This window comes from Numida meleagris, chromosome 5 (genome assembly GCF_002078875.1).
Source record: "Numida meleagris isolate 19003 breed g44 Domestic line chromosome 5, NumMel1.0, whole genome shotgun sequence".
In the NCBI taxonomy this organism is placed as follows: Eukaryota; Metazoa; Chordata; class Aves; order Galliformes; family Numididae; genus Numida; species Numida meleagris.
Genome location: NC_034413.1, coordinates 41,077,863 through 41,100,428, shown reverse-complemented (window position 1 = coordinate 41,100,428; position 22,566 = coordinate 41,077,863). Strand labels below are relative to the sequence as shown.

The 22,566-nt window shown below is 37.4% G+C and overlaps 1 protein-coding gene across 2 annotated transcripts in view; it reads left to right on the top strand.

Annotated features, from left to right (window-relative positions):
- COL5A2 (collagen type V alpha 2 chain) overlaps positions 1-22,566 on the top strand; it is a 108,938-nt gene that overhangs the window by 15,949 nt on the left and 70,423 nt on the right. The window contains exon 1 of one of the 2 annotated variants that reach the window (XM_021399320.1): positions 10,050-10,121. The exons of the other annotated variant lie outside the window; for it this stretch is intronic. Within the exon in view, the coding sequence (XP_021254995.1) occupies positions 10,097-10,121 (25 nt within the window). The 5' untranslated portion in view covers positions 10,050-10,096. Of the gene's footprint in view, positions 1-10,049; positions 10,122-22,566 lie in introns of those variants that run through there. 2 annotated transcript variants of the gene reach the window in all.

Here is a 22,566-nt window from a genome sequence, read left to right as displayed (position 1 = left end):
AAAGTGCAGGACCTGGCACTTGGTCTTGTTGAACCTCATCCCATTGGCTTCAGCCCAGAGATCCCACCTGTCCAGATCTCTCTGTAGGGCCTTGCTACCCTCAGGCAGATCAACACTTCCTGCCAGGTTCGCGTTGTCTGCACTTGAGACACTCTGAAGAGTAACTGTGTACTGAATGAAGAAATTGCAGGCTTTGTACCTGCCCAATTGACTCTTCTGTCTCAGTGCCTGATCTCTGGGCTCCTCAGGCTGTATGCCTGCTGGAGAGAGCTTGCTAGTAACAGATGAGTCATTTTTTCCATATTGACCTCAAACTATGCGTAATTACATAAATCTAGCCAACATAACAATGAGATGCACATAGAAAATACAGATTTTTATAGAGCTTCCAGTGCTGTTAAGTTGAATTTACATAGCATTTTGTAGAAAATGTATGATTCTGTCCTCTGCTGTGCCCTACCCTGATCCTATACCATGAAAAAAATGAATCATAAGTGTCAGCATGGCTGTGAGTTTGGCTCTCAATATTTTGGCTATTGAATATTAATAACGGCTTGTGCTGCCCTTTAATGCCTTTACAATGATGCTCACTTTGCAATTAGGAATTTTGGCACGAAATGGCATGCTTCTTTGATATTTTCCATTCAATCTTTCACAGCATTTGTAGTTCTGTCCCTATAAACGTCTGGAGCTCTAGATACCACTGTGAACCTGTTGCTCAGGCTAAGAGCAGGGCACAAAGAGCTGTCAGAAGGTGCAGTTTCTCTCCAGTTGTGAGTGAGGTAATGAGGGATTTTCACTCTGGTGATGTGACTTGTTTAGGGCAGTGGAGTAGGATTTGGACCTTTGGCTGGATACCTTCTCTACAGATCTGCCTTGACCAGAGCATTAGCTTTCCCCCTTGACTTTATATGCTGCTTCTCCTTGCTCCGTCTCTGAATGCCAGCTTCCAGCACTGGTTCAAACAGGTAAAACCAAGCAGTTACTTTCTGTTTTGCTCCAGAATGATCTTCATTTTAGGGTTCCCCTTCTTTTAAGAGGAAAAGGGGAGAATTGGTTTATTGGATATGTACCAGTTCCCATTCATGGAAGAAACAATTAGAACAACGATTATTGATTTGCTATCCTAATAGTGATTATGGTTTGATTTCTGTGTTGAAGTTCAAAAAGTATGTCCATTTTTCTTATTATGCTTGATAGATCAGCATAAAGGTCAAGAAAGTGAAAAAATTCAGATGAGTGTTTCGAACAGTGGGATTTTGTTTTCACAGCTAAACTCAGCTGGTTAGGAAGTGGAAACTTCTAACTGTGTTTGATTCTTGTATGAGTTAGTGCTCAGCTATCAACCTTAGAATCTATTTTCCCTGTAGTGGAAATATTTTCCTTGTAGTAAGGATTGAAATACCTTGTGGGAGAGACACCTATGAAGATCTTGTGTGTAACTGAGAGGGCAAACATTTAATTTGAATGCAGTGTTGTATTTTCACAAGGAAAATTTTGGCTGAGAAAATAAGAATTGAAGCATGCAATGAAAAATTGAATGAAATGAACGAAAAAAAAATGAAGCTTTTTTTTTTTGCTTTTTTTTTCAGTGCAACTCTCAGGAGATTCACATTTACATTATTTCTCTTCTAGTCTGCAGAGTATAATGTATACATATATATATATAATTTAGGACTTGAGAATGGCCTTAGGAAGGTGGCTTGGGAGCTGAAATCTGTTCACCAGCAAAGACTGTGCCTGGGGCTGGTGCTGAGCTGACTTGAGGGTGACCTCTGGGCTGCTGCTGTGCAGAGAAGCCTGCCCCTGCCCCCTGGGTCACCACTTGTAAGGCAAACTGGGCCTTAGTCGTTTCTGAAGTCAGCACAAAACAAGTGAAATAAAGGCAAGCCACCATTTATTTACTTCAGCTTCCATGAAGGAGGCCTATCCCAGGCTCTAGGCAACCTGCCATCAATTATCCACTCAATTCATAACAATAAAAGCAAAAAGCAGCAAACAATATTTGCCAACTGCCTTAGGTTAGGGGAAATGAAATCATCCAACCCCTCATGTTCCCTTGGGCCCAGCAACTCAGCCCCTATCAAACGTTTGTTCCAGAAACAAGCTCTGTCTCTGCTGGAGTTAAAAATGTACATGTTAATATATTCCAACAGATCATGAAATTTCCTAGCTTAGAAAGCTGGCTGTGCCAAGCTCTGCTTGTGCAGACTATAATTTCCTTTCTAAAGAGAGAAGAAGCATCTGGACCCACTCAGCCCCGGCGCAGTGTGCCTCTTCCACGTCAGCATGCTGGCACAGCTCGACTGCGGCCTGCCCTGAGCTGCCTTCCTCAGCAAGCCCTGTGACAGAGATCCAGACCAAACCCCCAACACTGAATATGCCAAAATGTTCACAAACTTCTGTTCCTAAACCAGAAGTGGGTTTCAAGAGTGTCATCGATGTGTGCTGCAGGAAGGCGTGGTCCTGTGGTCTCTGACACTCAGGATTTGAGCACAAAGATTTTTTCCAGCATTGCTAGGATTAAAAATCCAGTAAGTGCAGGGGTCTGTTTTCATTCATCTATGCAAAATGCAAGGGAAGAGGCTGCACTGAACTTCTTGAGATCAAACTAGACATTTAGGATTATCTCTGTTCATTTATGAAAATTTCTTTAAGACCTCTGTTCTCTGCCAGTGTCTCTTAGTAGAAATGTTACCTTAATGAAATTTCTGTCGAAGACTAAATTTGAGATATGATGATATAAAGTTATATTTGGGAAGAGTGATAATTATACTGGGGAGAGAATTGTGTAATATCTAATTCCAGTCCTGGTTTCATCTCCCTAGTTTTTTCTAGACTTCTCTCTCTTCTGGCTTTGCTAACAGAAAATAGTCACATTATTCTTGGCACTAGCTTAACCCAGGGATTGTTGGCTACTGGCATGCTAGGGCTAGTAGAGATATAAAAATGGGACTCTCAGAAGACATTAATCAGGGGATTGGAACAAGATGGAAAGGAGCTGTCTCCTGACCTTATTACCTTGAGGAAAAAAAAGCCAATAGAAAAACATTGCGTGCAAATCACGATAGTGCAATTACTTCAGTGGAATAACTTACATAAGCCAAAGATCTGCAACATTATCCAGAGATAAGGTGATTAGATGTTTTTTTTTTTTTTTTTTTTTTCCTCTGTAAAATCACATTGTATATATTAACAATCTGGAGATTTATAGTATGGATCAAGTCTGTTTGTGGGGCTGTGCATAGCTATTGCTAATTACATTCAGCAGTCATGCAGTGAATATATTATCCTTACCACTGCCTACTTTGCATATAGAGTTCATCAGTAAGTTTGGGAAATACGTCCTGAACTCCAGGCTGTAATTAGGTGATATAGGAAACCCTTGTAATGCACCATTTTTTTAAAGCAGGAAAAGCAACAGATAAATATATTACAATTCACTTTTCTCTTTACTTTGTTCTGACCCATCATAGCCCTGTAGTATGTAACTGGAGCCTAGGATGAACGCCTCTACAAAGTTGTGATATTGTCACCATAATGTACTACTCTTTGTGTCCTGATTGCAGAAAGTGAGAGATCTTTTCTGTCTGCTCAGGTGAGCCCAGTTTTCACTTCAAAAGTGAACACTTAGGAAGTCAAAGTGGATGATCTTTCAGACATTATTTAATGTTATGCATGAAAACAGGTGGGTTTAGAGCCCTATGAAGTTTGCATCTGAGGTGGAGACTCTGGGCAATGAATCAGTAGGTTTCAGTGCATTAATTTCCAATCTGCAGCAGATTGCCTTGTATTTCCACTGATGCCATAGTAATTTATTTGGGGAAAGACCAGTCTTTTTTACTGATTCCATGACTCCAGGTGTTGCCATGAAACAGATTCTAATAATATTACCTAAAAATAGCTATAGGAAGCTAGTTTGTCTCCTCTTGTCTGTAATGTTTTACTACTAAAATAAAGCATTTGAGATATCATCAAGCTTATATTCTAGTAAAATGAATAAAATCAAGCAAATGATTTATTTGTGCAAAGAACCATGCAGTCCTTTCCTGTATTTCATCAGATAGTAGAACAGCTGATAAGATTAACGTGCAGACAATCTAATTGGTCAATAATTATATTTATTTGAACTTCTTGTGGTCATGTCATTTCCTGGAAGTATAGAAATTATCTGATTGTTGCTACATGGCACATCTTGATAGAATGGGGTGGGGAGCATGTTGAAACTGTGAAGAAAATATGTAGGAATTTGTGTATGCATATGTGGAACAAAAATAAAAGGGAAAAAAAAGCGTTTTATATTGATGAATGAATGTAAGAAGCACAAGATATTTCTGAATGTTGGCATCCCATAATGTTGATATCTCTTTTCTTTCCTAGCTTTAAGTGTACATTTAGAAATTATTTACACCTAAACAATTCTTTCTCCTGCTGTCAAATTGATGCATCTCTAACGAGAGGCAGGAGATGATATAAAATGTATTTCACTTGTTTTGAGATATTAATGAATTTAACTTCAGCAAACTTTATTTACTAAAAAAAAATGCAGTTAGACATCAGGATTTTTTGCCATTGGGAAAGTGCTTAAATGATTTCCATTTCCACGCAGTCCTCCAAGCAATGAAATAAGCTCCAGCTCTGCCATAAACTCTATCATCTGTTCCCTAAAGCCAGAAAGATGGGTGTCCTTACTGGAGCACTACCATGGATGTTGCTAGTGTTGTTGACTTGAACTGGAGTTCATGTAGATGGGGGGAAATAGGACGCATGACTAGTGAATTTGTGAATTGTGAAACAGGAGCAGAGGAAGAGTCATATTGGAAGGAGACTTCTGTTGTTCTGCTGGCTCTTTCCATAGCAGGATGACAGGCCAGTGCTGAAATGAAGAAGAAAAAAACTCTCAGAATTATACCTTTTTTTTTAACCTTGTTCTAAATCAGTGTGTATTTCCATTAAATCTTTAATTTTTTTTTTTAAGATTTACAGTTTTGGTGATATTAAATGTTCTTCAGAATTGACACAAAGCTAAGGAATGTAGTTGAATGTAGTTTGTTTAATATTATGTCTTAGTTAATAACACACCTTGTGTTCCATAAGAAAGATATCCAGGAAAATGTACATAAACAAAGTTAGTTTATGACATGACCTACTTTTGCAGTTAATGGATTACCATAATGAAATGAGATACTTTTTTTTTTTTTTTCCCCTAAATAACTGTTCAGTTTATATACAGTTGATAAGCATAATTGAAGGCTAGAGTAGTTTGGGAAAATAAAGAATGAAGACATAAGTGAAGACACTGATGAGATGAGCATTTTCTGCAGTTGCACTAGATCTGGACATCAAAATATTTTTTAGCACATATGGTGTTTTGGGAAACAGTGTTAATTTTTGTTGTCTGTGGTGCTTATTTGTATAGCTACAGGTTAAAGCAGAGTCTCATGGAGCTGATGTGTTGAAGCTGGGAAGGTGTCTGTTGGGTAATAGTTAATATCTTGGCCTCTCAGCAGTTTAAATAATGTCAGTATGGGCTATGCTTATTTCTAAATTCTAATTAAGGCTTATTTTACAGCATGCCTCATCTCCAAGGTGAAATGTTAAGTATAATTAACCTAAAATTAGATGAGGTAGGGAAGAAATGCCGATCCTGAAGTAGTTAAGCAAATAACTTAGAGAATTTAGGGAAAAAAAAAAAAAGTGCCTTTCACTTCCTGCGTACTTTCAAAATGAATATGAAGTTGAGAAAGATGACAGTTGCTTTCATGTTTTTGTTTATTTATTGTTATTGCTAATTAGGACATTCTTAGACTCAAGTGCTGGAAGCGTGAGAACATACAACCGACTTCTAACTTTGAATATAGATATTGGACCTCTTTCAAACATTTCTACATTTAGGAATGTTTGTCACCATAATGTAAGGTTCTGCCTTGTGTTACTGGAGAGTCAAGGTAAATGCTTAATTGAGAAAAAAAGTACGTGATCTTTTATGATCAAAGCAGTGCAGGTAATTGCATCTGTAGCAGCTGATGTCCCTTTTCATGACTGTGCTGACAAACTTTGAATGTGAAGAATTCACATTTCTCTTATACATATGGAGAGAAGTAGCAATAACTAGACAAAAGTTTATGGAATAGAACAAACAAGCAAAATATACTATATATTGTTGAAGTGCAAAATCTGTTCAAAAAGACTGCACAGGGAATATACAAAACTATTTGCAGGGTAAGTGTGTCAGTGTGGAAATGCTACTTTCCACCAAGACTACAATTATGCAGCTTTGAGAAAAGAAGCCATTTTTTTTAACTGCAGCAAACACGGCAAAGGATGAAACATCCATGTAAAAGAATCACTTTTGAGAGAAGACCAGATATGAGAAATTGAGGAGTGGACATCTTTATTGGGACTTGCTAATGGCAAGTGCATAATTTGTTTAGCGTTTGTCTTCTAGCAATGTGAACCTTAGTTTGCTGAGTGACAAAACACAGTTTGTTAGAGACTTCTGCTTGTGAAGAGCATGGATTTGTTACTTTCAGGTAAAACTGAGGAAAAAACAGTTACTTGTGGAGTGTTGTAGAGAAGAACAAGGTGGTTTTTTTTTCCTTTTTTTCCAGTGAATGAAAAGGTAGGTGCTTGGTTGAGTTCTAGTACTGGTTGTTAGTGTCACATGTGATGCAGTTGAATTTGTATGTGATAGATCTCTTAAATCTCTAAGACACTTTAAGATGTGAGTAACAAAATGTACTCAGCAAATTTAACTTGCTATTGTTCATTGCTGCAGTGAAATTACTCTCTTTATAGCCCATTTCATTTATTTTATAAATTACTTTTTGTAGTAAAAGTGACATGAAACAAGATTTGTGAGATACAAGCTGGAATGAAAACTGATGATTATAAAATAGCCAGATGCTGTAGCTGCAAATTATATAAAACTGGAAAATAAACATGGTCTTCTGGTCATATTATTTGTAGTGCCTTTGCTTTGTTTCCTGCATCTTTGAAGCCTGGGAGTGGGCTCTTTTCAGCTTGCTATCTCAAATGGTCTTGCTTCGCTTCAAAATCATAGGGAAGTCAGCCCAGTTCCCTCAAAAATTTTTAGCAGAAGGCATGAACATGGGAGTCAGATGAAATAGGAGCTTAGCAAATTATAGGAGCAGTTTTTTTTTTCATGGAGCAGAGCTGAGTGAATTTTTGCATATGTGGTTGGGCAAGAAATGTTTAACTAATGTTAACACCCAAATCAGTGTTGCTATTAAGAAACAATTAAATTGAGCAAGTTGATGGATTTCAGCCTGACACAGAAAAAATGCTTTCCAGATTTATGAAGTTATTGCTTTACACAACTTAGGTGTTAAATAAAATGTAGCTTAAAAAAGCAATTTAAAACTGTCATTTTATCTTTCCAACTAAGTGCAGGCTAAGGTCGGATTTCTGAAAAGTGACCTCTGGTTGGATCTTTCATTAGCCAGCTAAAAAGAAAGGAGGAGGAATGTACTTGATGAGTAGCTGTCCTCAAAGTGTCTCAAGATGAATAGGCCTACTATTTCAAATAGGTAAAGATTTCAGCGTTCTAAATTGGGAGATTTTTAGGCCTGAATTTGAAAGGAGCAATTTATTTGCCCTTTTTACTTCAGGTTGAGTGATAGTTGTACATCATTTCATTAGAAAACAACAATAAATGAAATCTTTCCAGCTCAACAACCAGAAACAAGGGACATCTTTCAAATATTCCACATTCCTCCACTGTAAAATAGGAACAAACTAGTATTATATAACCCAAGGTTTTTTGAAACTTCAAAACACTTAATATCTTTTGATGGAATTAATTATGTCTTTAAAATATTTTATGTTAACAGCACCATCTTAAAATATTACGGTTTTATAATACAATGGAAAAAAATCTGCTTAAGTTATGAACTTCACAAATAAACCTCACAGGATATTAATCATAATTCTGAAATATAGCATGATCAAATTATATTAACACTTCTGAAATACTGCAAAATATACACATAATGTATGGACATTATAAAATTTATATTGTGCCAAGATAAGCATCCCAGTCTTCTTAGGAAGGGATTGTACAGCAAACTTAGAATGCAGTCTGTCTTATCTGAATTCATTGAATGAACAGAAAAAGAAATCATTAAGAAAAACATATTTTAAAAGAGGTTTCTGAGTTTTATTATTATTGATATATTTTAGGGATAGTATCTGCTGATTCCGTCTCTGATTCCATTATGTGTGATGCAACATCTAAGGATGTAAGATCTTTAGAATTAGCTAACAATTTCTACTCTACTTGTTATATATCAGCAAAATATTTATCAGCAAAAAAAATTGCAGCAAAAGCTTTGTGTTAATTGCAGATACTAAAAAGCTGCTTATTTATTTTCATTTTCCAAATACAACTAAGTACAATGAGTGACCCCAGGCAATAAATAATTTCATATTAGGAGATTATTTAATTTGAATTTATTTGAATTCAGACATCAGGTTTTTGCAAATCTAGATGTGCAAGCTGAAACTGGAGCTGAGTCAAACACAAGTTATTCTACAATTATTAAAAAACTTCCAACCTTCTGGAAAGGTTAATTAAAGGTAGCATGAAGTTTGCATACTACTGCCAGCAGTGATGCTGAGTACAACGGCATGACTGAACCTGTTGGAGAAACCATGTGGCAGCCTGTCTGATTCAGCCTGGCATTGGCACTCCTTGGAAAACATGTTTTCTGTAAGTTGGGACAGAACCCCGAATATTGCAAATTGTGGATCAATTAAATATAGCTGTGAGTGAGCTGCCAGCCAAATTGGTTATGCAAGCAGTATATGACTACCTATTTATAGTGGTTTTACCTGATTTTCATTCTTCTGACATTTATTGCCATTCAGTAGATTTGTAATAAATGGCCAATAATCTTAATTCTCACCAGCTTGTTTTGGGGATGCAGAAGACAAATATCACCTGGCAAGCTGGGCAATAGCATGAATACTTAAAATTAAGTGGGGCTGTTACCCACTTCAGTTCAGACTACAGATACTATTCCATCTGGGAAAATATTTAGATGCATGACTTCCTTCAGGGTCATACTGGCAGGCTATGCTGGACCCAGAATGTAATTGCTGCCTGTGTGCACTCCTACATGCAGGCATTGAGAAGCTGTCATACACCCTGCTTAGTCTTCAACTGCTAGTCCAGAACAGCATGGCTCTCCTCTGTGTCCTGTGGTGTACTTGCCAGCCTTCCTTGGAAGCCTGGGATACTATAGTGTACAAAACACCACTAGATGGTCTATGTTGATTAATGAATGTGCACTCATGCTAGATTTCTCTTTTGTGCTGCTTATGTATGCATTTGTGCTTCCCTTGCAGTTGAAGTAGTACTCAGATTTTATTTTTGTTATCTGCAACCCTGCAACTGGTTTTTGAAGGATAATTTATAGACTCGTTAAAGATAGTAATGAATGTATTGTAATATTTTAAACTATATAAATGACAGAAAGTTCCTTGACTGAGGCATGCATTTCATCTAAAATTTTAATTTTAGTTGAAAAGATTTAGACAACTAAACGAACTAAAGGACAAAACCAGCAAGTGCTTTAACAGTAGCACGTGATAAATCAATATTCAGAGGCTAAATGGTGAGCCTGCAGATGGCTGCATAAGCCATAAAGAAGTGAAAATTGCAGCCCACAGAAGGGCACTGTAGTTTCTGAGAGGGAAGATCAGTCCCTGAAGGCAGCCAGGATGTTATCAGTCCAAAGGACTAAGTGAGAATGTGGCTGTAGCCAGGCAAGTTTGAGACATGAGAAGCCCAGGACTGGAGGGATGTCTAGAGGAGGAGGGCAAAATCACAGAATTGCAGGAGTTGGAAGGGACTTCAAGAGATCAGCAAGTCCTATGCCCCTGCTAAAGCAGGTAAAGCTGGAGCAGGAGCAGGAGCAGGTGTGAGCACTCAGGAATCCCAAGCTCAGCTGCACCAGGGAGTATATCATGCCGAATGTAAACCTGATTTCCCTTATGTAAATAGTGCATCTAGTATGGCAGGCTTTTAGTTTGAGGAAAATTGATTGTGAGTAGTTGGACCTGCCAGAACCTGATGGGAAATGTGCAACTGGCTGCAGGTTGGGACTCATCATTGAGCTTTTTCTGTTCTTATGACCTGGAATGCATTTTACAGCAAAATACCTGAGCTCCCTTTTATTTATAATTAAGTTGTTTTCTGCAATCTGGGAAGATAAGCCTAGCCTAACTTCTTGATAATGCTACAAAGGAGTGTCCACTGATGTTTTTGCATCAATTAATATGATTAATATTTAGTACCCCTGAAGTTGCGTAAATGTGAATTTATTAGTTGTTGCTTTTTTTGTGAGTGTTGTTTTGTGTATGTGTTTTGTGGGAGGAGGATGTAGGAACAAAGATAGGATACGGGAAATGTTTACATGCTGCTGATACATATAATGCTTATGTTAGCCTTCCTTGGTAACTGTAGAAACACATGTGCAATTAATTAAAGCTTGGTTACCAATAAAGCAATTTGAAATGGAAAAGTAGAATTAAACTAAAAGAACAATCTGATGCTGGTAATAGACACGGCTAGTGTGTTGTAGCTGAAATACAGTTAATGCTGTGTCAATGACAATCTCATTTACATTTATGAAAAATTATCTGTTATGAATCTAAACCATGACTGGCTGGAACGTTGCCAAAGATGACTCCTATTAAGACCATATTTTATACATAGGAAACCAAAACCTCTTAGAAACAATAGACTAAATCCAGCCAAAATTAGGAAGGACATTTTCTGTTTATGTACATTAATCTGCACGGTAGATAAGCAAATGAGTTTATAAATGCACTTGTGCACTACAGCTCAGGGTCTAAAATCCATGGTTGAGCATATGGCAGAGACCTTTCCTCAGCTTTATCTTTACTTGGTCCTGTCTGATGTGGCAGTGCAGCAGTTTCATCACACCTTTCAGTGGGTGAAGCTCAGCTCAGAGCTCATTGGAGTCCTGGTCATCTGCCTTCTCCCTGACAGCTGTGGAGGGGACCAGGTTTTCATCCCTGTCACACCTTCCTTGGATGTTTCTTGGCATGGCTCGGGCTTTGCTGGGAGGTCTGACCCAGCCTCTGCAGCTTTAAAAGCTGTGGGACATAAAATGAAGACAAAAATTAAAGGCTCGTATAGTTAAATATGTATATACTATATATATATTTATGTATATGTATTAAAAAAAAAAAAAATCACTCCTTTCAGACAGGGAAGGCCCAGGAGAAGGTAGACATCAGGAAGCCAGAGTTTTCAAACTCTGTGCTTCATTCTGCTCTTCACAGCCACCACTATTTGGGCAGCAAGCCAGTCTATTTAGTCTTCCTTATGGCTTATTAGCGCACACAATCAGCTGTCTAACTACAGTGTTAATGAGCAAGTTTTGGGTGCTGGTTGTCCTTTCAATACAGTAATAAGGAATGTGCTGGCTGTTGGAATATATTAGTTACAATTTGTCTCATGCATTGTTTTTTTCTTGCACAAAACGTGCCAAGGAGTTGGGCTGCAGGGAATGTAAGAACTTTGTGTTTTCTGGAAGTACTAGAAAATAAGCTGAGGTGGAGTCTTCCTGAATGTTAGAAGCCGGTGTGGTGAGCAGGACTAGGGAAGTAATCCTGCCCCTGTACTCGGCAATGGTGAGGCCTCACCTTGAGTACTGTGTTCAGTTTTGGGCACCTCAATACAGAAAGGACATTGAGGTGCTGGAGCAGGTCCAAAGAAGGGCAACAAGGCTGGTGAAGGGCTTGGAGAATATGCTCTATGAAGAGAGACTAAATGAACCGGGGCTCTTTAGTCTGGGGAAGAGGAGGCTGAGGGGAGACCTCATTGCGCTCTTCAAATATCTGGAAAGTGATTGCAGTGAGAGCGGGGCTGGTCTCTTCTCAGTAGTGACAGGTGACAGGACAAGGGGAAATGTCCTCAAGTTGCGCTAGGGGAGGTTTAGGTTGGATATCAGGAAAAACTCTTTACAGAAAGGGTTGTTAAGCACTGGAACAGGCTTCCCAGGGAGGTGATTGACTCACCATCCCTGAATGTATTTAAAAACCATTTGGATGTGGTGCTCGGGGACATGATTTAGCAATGGGTTGTTAGAGCAGTATGGTTAGGTTGCGGTTGGACTTGATGACCTTGAAGGTCCTTTCCAACCTGAGCAATTCTATGATCTATGGTTTAAGCCTACGAAATGCACAAAGACGCACTTCTAGCAAGAGTCAACATATAATTCAAGAACATCTTGACAGATAATTTCAGCTTTTGCAGAATGTGGAATTTAGCCTGAAAGTTTTCAAATTGAGGTGACCTTGTTCTAGATTTCAGATTTGAGTGGAACTCTGTTGGATTTATGGTGAAATACAAATGTCCACTTGTCTGTGAACAATTGTATTTTTATCTTAATTCCTAGACTTTCAGATTGATATTCTTCTCTGATTCAGTCTGTTATAAAATGAAGTGCCACAATATCAAATTCTTGAATAAACCTGTGTAAAATACAATTTTTATGTGATGATGTTCTAGTGACATTTTAATAATATCTGTCTATCTACTTTCAGCTGCTTAAAACTATAGTGCCTTAATGATTGATAAGTGTATTGATATGAGGAATTATGAAGAGTGTTCCAATTAAATAAAAACCGCCAAAGGTGTGTTTGGGTTATTATCAACTACCAAAATGATAGCTTGCTTATTCTAAATGAATCTATAAAATGTTTCAAAAGTATGAGATGAAATCAATTTGGAAACTGATTTTCTTTTTGTGCCAAAGTGAACAAAAGAGTAGCTTTGTCCTCAGTGCCAAGAAGATGTGTTTTTGCCACTAGATAATTAATATGCATTTACTCATGCAACAGTAGAAAAACAAGCTTGGATTTTACTGTAAGGTTGATCTTGTCTCCATTGAGATTTTACAGTACATTTTTTAATAGTAGTTTTCTCACTGTTTAAAAAGCAAAATCAACAACTAAGCAAAAAAAAAAAAAACAAAAAACCCAAACACAAAACTTGGCCAACTGACAATGGAAGAACCCCAATTTCTATTTCTTTATTAAGAATTATGCCCTTCTCTGTATTTATTCATTTCCTACCCAACCACAACTGTATCAGCTAAGGAACACAAATCGAGTAGGAGTTGTTTGAAACTTGGTAGTCTTGCTTCTAAAAATATGTATCAGTATTGCCAATCCCAAACCTTCCAGTATCGTAAGTCATGCTAAAATAATTGTAAGCTTTTTTTTTTTTAGGTGCTTCCGGTCTTGTTTGAGTTTGTGGCTCACCCTCTCCCTCTTTGTAAAACAAATATAAACTACAACAAAATATGTAGAGTTTATTATTTAAAGCTTTCCTTTTTCCACAAGCAAGCTTGGGGATAGAATTGTCTTTTTTTCCAAGATAGTTTATATACTCACAGAAACATATAATGCAGAATCTATAGTTTTAAGAATAATACCATCTATCTTTAGATTTATCATGAAAACATGGGAACAGGTAGGGTATGCCCCTATTCATTGCTCCTTAGCACTGAAAGATGTGGTTATATTTGGAGTATAAGATGGGACGTACTATACTTAATGTTTGGTGTAATGATGAAATAATTGTTCTGCTTAATGTTCCTTGGGAGGAGTTTTATTATTATAGTTAAGAGATGGTTAAGATAAAATGCTCTTGAGTAGCAGGAGAAATAGATGATTTCCTAAGTCATGACAAAAGCCAGAAATGTTAGATTAGTCAATGTATTTCTACAAGCAGATTTTAATCTAAGTGAAGCTTTTAAAACTTTTTTGTTTTGTCTTAGACAGTTATTTTGAATTATATAGGTTACATATTTATTCAAAACAGTAATGATTTAGAACATGTAGTACATGTATTTGATATCCTAGAAAAGTCCAACCAGACTAAAACTAAATATGTGGCTTAAGGCATTTCCCAAATGGCTTTTTGTATCACTGCTCTAAGAAATTTCTGTGCAGAGATGAAGAATAAGACAGAACCTTTCCTTTTGTGTAAAGCTGATGCAAAGAAGAAGAGGTAAAACAGAACTGTGATTTCTGATAGTGTTTTACAAAATATACAGTCATTTATAGATAACTAAGGCCACATGCATAGGAGATTGATCTGAGTTTGCCCCAGTGGCTCAGAAGCTTTCAGCTCATAGGCTGACCACTGTGGCTGGCAGAGCTGGGGATCCTGGATGGTACTCAGCTCACTAATGTGTCTTTATGGCAGCTGAAATTTGATAGCTACATACTGAAGCTTGTCTTACTGAAGAGAAAATGCTCTACATGTGCCTGCTTTTCATTTTCCAAACAATTCAGACACCACAGTTAGGAAATGTTAGATTAAAGGCTCTTTGGAACTCCTTCTGCAGAGCCAGCTTGTGGGCTGTTCCTACTGTACCTGGGTTTCCACTGATAGCTGGCATCTCTATGCTATTTTGCTGTGATGCCCTTGCAGGCTGCTCTATGAATCGAGTGTCAGCTAAATGCCATGTATGCCAATGGAAATGTTGTACTCTCACCTCATGTTTGGTAGTGCTTGCTAACCTTAAACTCTGGTCATCAGAAGCTCTCCTTTGGTGACTGATATATGAGACCAAAAAAGAACAGTGTCAGAGAAGCAACTGAAGCTGAATATGGCATCTCTTCTCAATGATTCTTTTTTCTTATGATGCGGGTTCTGTTTTTGGTGAGTGCCATGGCCTAGATCAGGACTTTGTTTATTTTATTTTTATGAGTAAGTCAGACAGAATAATGAAATAAAATAGGAAAAAAAAATGCAGAAACAATGGTTTCTTGAGCGTAAATGAGAAGGAAAATAAACTCCAGCCAAGGACTGAAAACAAATCTCATCAAGCTTTGTGCTAGCCTGAGCCTTCAGACTGATTTTTATTCCACATTTTTTTGAATTTAATTTGCCTTGGGATTAGGGAGATGTTTATAAAGAAACTGAATACTTTCCTGAACTTTGGAAGACTGAAACTATTTCTGTATGAAAGAGCCTTCCTGGCTGTGTCTCGAGTTCCCATATGTATTTAAATAGTGGAAAATGTGCTCTTGTTCTTTACTGCTAAGGTAGGATGCAATCAATCATAAGGACCAGTAAATCTATATTTTCCTTCTGTGCTTGACTTATGAACTGTCACTGTCAGGTGTTGTTTTCTTAATTGATCTCTCATTATACGTATCTAGTTCTTGTTAGCATTAAGGAGGATGCAAATATACCAAAAGCAGGGATGCAGTGACTGCAGGAAAGGAAAATGAGAAAACAGAACCAGCTATTTGCCTGTTTTTCAGATGTATAGACAGACACCTCCTCGCATGAAGGTAACGGTTCAAAATACGTCTGGTTCTTATAAGCTAAGGTACCTGGCTGAGCAAATTGATACTGAGGTGTCAACGGTTTACGGGCATTCGGCCCGGTTTCGTGACAAAGGGGACGGGGGATCCACGGGTCCACGCCCCGGGAGAAGGGAAAAGGGGAGAAGGGTAAGGAGATGGCCCTGAGAGCAAAGAACAGCGGCAACAATCTGAGGAGAAACAAACTAATTTACTAAATAAGATATCGGCACTGTACAAATTGATACTTTTAGATAATATTTAATATTTAAAGATAATATTTAATTCATTATTCATATAGAGCTACTATGTGATTACTGTGCAATTTCATAATGTTACCAAGAGAAGATGTATTATTCTTTTTATTATTCTCTGAGCTTCAACACTGATTTCATGGAATCTATCTGGAAATATATTTAGGGAAATTATATAAATAATTGATTTTTAAAATATATTCGTGTGTAGTGGAAATGCTAAGTCACGGCCTGAACCAGTGATGGAGCACCTGGTGGGAAAGCAGGGCCCACCCAGGGGAGCCCAGACCTCATTTGAGGGTTGGCAGTGGAGGTAAGGGTATCTCAGTGTAGATCCCTGCCTATCTGAGGCCCTCCAAAGGTAAGCAGTTTTTCTTTGTTTCTGTGTCTGCATCTGCTGTGTTTGGGCTTGTTCTCATTTGCTGTAGCCTAGGATTGTGCCACCCTGCTACTACCACTGTACTTTCCATCACATTATAGCATTACATCATATTTACTTGAATGTTTTATATATGTTTAATATAAGCTGTGATTGATATGTAATTCATCTAATGCATTTAAATTGCAGTACTACATCAGCAATTTTGTGAATTCCCCTTTGGACCAGACATTTATAATGGTTGCAAAGATTACAATGGAAAGCTGATTGGAAAGGGATTTACATGGTTAAATTAACAAATCTCTTTGAGGGGAGTCTTGCCAAGTATAGGTGGCCATGACAGTAACATCATCCAAACATAGGGGAACTTTTTTTTTCCAAGAATTCCCTCAACCTGCAATTTTTTTTCCTTTTTTTTGTTTGTTGTGTTGCTATACTTTGCTAAAGCACTTATAAATAGATAGGGCAGAAGAATGATTAACAGTGGTATTGTCTGTTCTTAACACAAACTTTGCATGCTGTGGAATGAATTTGATTTTTTTTTTTTTTTTAATGCAAACCTACCAACCCAAGCTGATACTGCCTTGCTCTTCTGTTCCAATGTGCAGGTTTGTAACTGCTTGGAACATGCTCTAAGTGTCTGCTGGGCACAGTATGCTGATCCTGGTGTTTTTCCATACTGGACTGTTTGAAATACAAAATTTCTATGTATAGAAATAGATTGAAAATTCAGAAGGGATGTAAACCCAGAACAATTGTGTCTGTTTTCCATTTATTGTATATGCTACCCGGTACAGAGCAGGATATTATACAATAATTTCATACCTAAGTCATAAGCCGAATTTCTATGGGGGATTCTAATTAATGGAAAAGAAAAAAGGAAACAAGTATTTCAGCCTGTGGCTTACATTCCTCACGGTCAATGATTTCTAAATGTGGAGAGCAATTGAATCCTCATGTGAGGAAGGTCAGCACAGCTATGCTCAGCCTAATATGGTGGTGGACAGCTATGCCATGTGTGCACATTCTTTGTGATTTTGCAGCTTTCTATACCATGTCCATCTTTATATCCTTTGGTAAATAATGATGTTATCTGCTATGTCAGTAGTTTAGTTTATCAATATTTGTACTGGCAAACAAATTATTATTTCAGATATTTCAGAAGTTCTGGGTTAGGCTTGTATCCATATTTTCAGAATTTTCTTCATAATTGTGAAGGGTTACTCTCTTTAGTTTAAGAGCAGGAGAAAAATAAAACTGTTATTTATGGGATTTGCTATTAAACACAGATGTCTAAAAAACTAGAAATGACTTTTCAAAAGCAGTTGAGGTAAAAAAAGTAATACTTCCTACCAGATATTACTTGTTGAACAGCACACTTGTTAGGTGCAGGTGTGTATACCATCCAGCTGCTAAGGGTTCCTTCCAAAGCAATTCAGCAGGGAAAGGAGTGCTGCTGTGTTGGGTCTCCAGTTCTGGTAACAGGGTGGTCACTGTCCCCTGGGGCTGACCTGAGCCCTAGGGATGGAGTGAGGGAGTCTAGCAGTTAGTGCCAAGAGACAGTAGACAGCAGCAGAGTATGTTTCTACTCACAGTACAAGAAGTAACACTTAAAAGGCAGCTCTGCTAGTAAGGTGGGAGGGAAGGAGGCTGGAAGATCAATTTCTGCAGGATTGCTTTGATTTTTTGCTATGCGTTTAAATGCTTTGAAGTTATTCTGGCAAGTGATGGTTTGGTTTGTCGTTAGATAAGTGTATTTATTATGCTTTCCAACGGGCATGAAGATTGCAAATGAATTGTAATAAACCATTTAGAAATATGCTGTGTGCTGTAGCCAGTGGAAATCTGAGGAATGGATGTAAATTTTAAGCACTGACCACCTATTTGCAGGACAAAAACCTGATGGATAGTAATTCCCTCCTGATCCTAAATTGTGGGGTACTTCTGAGAAAGAGTTCCTCTCACATAGAGGTTGCCTATAACTCAGGGTGTTACTCAAAGCTATATTTCAAGCTTGTTCATGCAGTAAGTGTAGCCAATGACTTAAATTAGACTCTCTGGATTTTTTGATGACTGGGAAGAGTTTTTCCAGATGTATTTATTACACTTAGTGGTGATGTAAGTGAAGCAATCTAAACGTCCAGGCAGAGCAAGGAAAATGGAGAATAAAAATGGTGTTAATCACGTGATTTCTTAACCGTCAGCTCCTGGCAGTCTGCATTTTAAAGAATTCTTTTTTTTTTTTCTTCAAAATGAGTCTTAGCACTTGATGTGAAATCAGGAAATGCAAGGCTGAGTATCAGCAATGGTCCACAGCTGCATCCCTTCGTGTATATTGTTATGAGCAGCTGATTTAGAAAAAGAAAAGAGATTGTGTGGTAGAACTTTGTGTTGCAAAACTTAGATCAGTGGTTTTTGTAGGTAGAGATCTTTGATCTTTGCTAAGCCATAATAGCTAGCTTGGGGTGCTTTGTACCATGAGAAGCTGTACTGTGAGTGGGTGGATGTAGCAGGAAACTACCACTTATATCCTAGAAAAATGAGCTTGTACAATACAAAAATAGATACAAAACGTGGCACAAAAATCCTTTTGTCTCTAGGGACTGGCAAACTTTCTGTGAGGACAGGAATTCTTGCAGAGGCTTTTTGGAAGTATTGATCAGAGGTTTACCTGTCAGTTACTGAAGAAAATGAAATAATAGCTTTACAGTGGCTTCTGAACCAGGGGCAATTTGAGATCCAAAAAATACATCTGCAATAATTGAACAGAAATCTAATCATCCTGTAAATCAAGTTAATCTTACCTTAAACCAACACAACTGTGCTTTTTTAAACAAAGCTGAACTACTTCTCAGAAATACTTGATTAGAGAACTCAGCTTTGGTTTTAAAGCTTTCATGACGTATGAGAGAATCACTGAAGAATAATAAGCCAAATTTTAGGTTTGGTTTGGAAATGTGGACTCATCTGTTTTTCAGCTTGGGCAATTGTAAAGAAATTCAAGGTACAATCTTTGGTTTTGTTTTGGATTGGAGAAGTCATCAGTCATCTAGGTTTCATTCATGCTTGTTTTCTTTCAGACTTGCAGGAGATCTGGAGTTTTTTCTCGATCTTCATAGCTGCTGAGCAAGGTTTTGGTTTGGGGATTTAAAAAAAAAAAAAAAGAGATTTCTTTGTACTTTCTTTAATAGACTCTTTTGGGATGAGGATACTTCATTCACCATGGTGAATTCAGTCCAAGTTAGATGCCCTGTGTACTGAGAAATCCATACAAATTACTATTTATAAAAATGCGTAGTAGTGTCATGAATGTCTTCTATCTTCAGTTAGGTTGCATCCTGTAGTGCCTGCAAACCTTACTCAGATTCCAATCCTTGCAGGTTGTGTTCTTATGGTGTGCTGTGACTTAGTGAAATTTTCCTTCCGTTATTTGAGATTGAATCTCTGGTGCTGAATTAAAATAGTTCCCCACTTTGTGGAGAAAGGAAACTTCACACACATTGGAAATAAGCCTTACAACATAAGTGCATTACGGCAGAATCTCAGGCTATTTGAATGATTCCTCAACATTAAAGACTACAGTGTGTGTAGTTTGCTCTGGAAGTAATGCGTCCTATTTATTTCCATGGAAACTACAACAGATGCAAGGAGCACAATAACGCTATTTGATAGAGCAAATTCTCAGCTGCAAAAAAACTATTTTTCAACTAGCTATGCATTTTCACAAGCAATGAAAAAGAGTCTGCATGCTGGTCTCATAGAAATCTCCATGGCCATCCTGAACTTGGCTTGGATTCCATGTTGCTATTGCCACTGCTGAAATGCACCACCCACCACCTCACTCTACTAATGTCCACTTTTTGGTCGTCTTTCAAGTTCAGCAGGTGTTGATGGGTATCAGTTGGTGCCATTTTTGCATGAAGGAGTTCAGTGACACACCTTTGCTTCATACACACTTCCATGTTGGATACCATTTTGTCAGAGTGCCCCTCTGCTGCCATCTGTCACACAACAACAACCTGCAACAGAATATTGATGGGAAACTTTAACCCCTGCTGCTGTACTGCCAACATCTGCCTCTGACATTGTGGGACAACATTAAAAAAAAAAAAAGAGAGGCATTACTTTCAGAGCAGCCTTTGTATGTCAAGTCCAGAATGAAGCAGCAATTTCAGAAGATGAACATGGAATAAATCTTGCTCAGTTTTATGAGTGATTATAAATACACAGAGCATATGCACAATGCAAAATACTGGGAGAATCTTCGGGAATTTGCCCCTTTTAAGCCTAAACAGTTAGTCAGCCTGTTCCAAAGAGCAGATTTCACCACATTGCCAAAGCCAGTATGTTGTTAATTCAGAAGGCATGGATTTAATCCCAGAAGTTTTCTGCAGTATTTAATTCTTCTAAAATATTTAATTGAACTACTTATTGCGTAGCAGCAATGCAGGTCCATATAAAAATCTGTAGTTTGGAATGAAATCCAAAAAATAAAGAGTATAATGCTATCCAAAGATATATATATGTACATATATAAAACTATATTTCTGTAGCACCTTATTGAGTTTGTGAAAGATAATCCATTGGGTTCTTGGAGGTGAAAGACGTAAAACAATCTCTGGCGCTCTCTATATTATGTTTCCTTCATTCTCACTGCTTTACCCTTGAACCCAGTAATCTCAATTTGACCAAACTGTTTTTATTGATTACATCATTATTAAAAACTTTAGTGTACTCCATGCTTTCGGTTTCTCAAGAATTACAGAGATACCTATCAGTTTTCTGATGCTTCATCATCTCTCTAATTAGGAAGTGTGGTCTGTTAGCGAAGGTGAGTTCTTGTGCATGTTTGACTCTCATCTGTATTTGATAATGTCACTGGGGTCTGATGCCTTGTCTGTTTCCATGTTATTTGAAGTCTGGGAATCTCAATATTTTCTTAGAATTAAGACATAAATTTAAATATACATCACTTGTTCTATCCCCTTTCACCTTTCTACCGTAGTGTGATCTGTATTCTTTTAATCCTTTAACTGAGACACAAAACACAACAGTGATATCTGTTAGAACTTAACTACTACAGTATTTCAGTATTTGTATCTACTAAAAATCTTGTCTTAGTGGTTTTTTTTTTTTTGAAGGCTGACAGTAATTTGATTATTATCACATTGATCAGGGATCTGGACCTAAAAACATAGAATGAGTTATTTTAAATTCATTATTCAAAAATGAGCAAATGCAGGCTCACTGATAAAATACATAAGAAAAAATGTTAACATCATTAACCAAATAAAATACTTTGAATTAAAATTTTAAATGTATTTACAAAATGTTGCATGATCATTATGCAGAACATGGTTTCTACTAATGTTTCTAGTAGTGTGCAGATCTGATATTTACCAAACTAAGGTTTTTAGTTTGTGGCATGTTGCATAGTAGAATCAGTAAATGACACTAAGAATTATAGTAGTGATTTATTTTAAAATTTAATTACATTTAAAAAATCATAATTTCAGTCTGCATTACATTTTAATATTTTGTTTATTATGTTTATAATTGACATAAAATAGCTAGTGCATTGAGACTTTTGTTTCTCTGTATTCAACAATTGAGAATAGTAAATTTTTTTTACTAGTTCTAATGGTCAAATACTCAGCACCTGCATGAGATTATTTCTTTAGAATTGATTGTATTCTGTAGTTCCTTTTTTGCGATCTTTCTAGGATGAAGTAAATGGTTCTTTACTTATTATTACTCCTATATCACTTGGCAGTTTCCTTTCTGATTTGTTGGAAAGATGCTGTTAAGTATGAAGAACAATGTCTGAACTATGTGCTTTTTTAAGCAAAAATCCCTGTCAAACAATGAGCACAATCCTTGCCAAGAAAGATTTTGTAGTCCAAATATAAGAGAAAATTAAAATACCCCAAAGCTAGAAGCATAAGAAGACTAGAGATGGTTGGTATGAAGTGAATTGACTAAGTGTATAAAGGAGAGCCCAGTCCAACTTCACTGAAGGAAAAAAAAAACAAAACCTTTGCAGTTATTAAATCAGAGAGGTTTTAATCATGATGTCAAATTCCATGTTTGATCTAGAACTTCCTGGAGCTGAGTAAAAAGAAGAGCTTTGTTAATTCTACCTTTAACGTGGATCTTAAGAAAATCAGTTAATTTTCAATAAATGCAATTAGTTAATATGCACCTATGCAGGAGTGACCCTGGCTAATCCATACAGACTGAGGAGTGAGATGCTGCAGAGCAGCGGTGCTGGAAGGGATCTGAGGATCTTGATCAACAACAAATTGAACGTGATTCAGCAGTGTGCCCAGGCAGCTAGGAAGGCCAACCATTGCCTGGGGTGCATCAAGCATGGCATTGCCAGCCAGTCGAGGGAAATGATTGTCCTGCTCTACACCGCACAGGTGCAGTCTCACCTTGGGTATTCTGTACAGTTTGGGGTATCACAGTACAAAAAGGTTGTAAAACTATTAGCCTCCAAGGGAGGACTACAAAGATGGTGAAGGGTCTGGAGGGGAAGACATGTGTGGAGAGCAG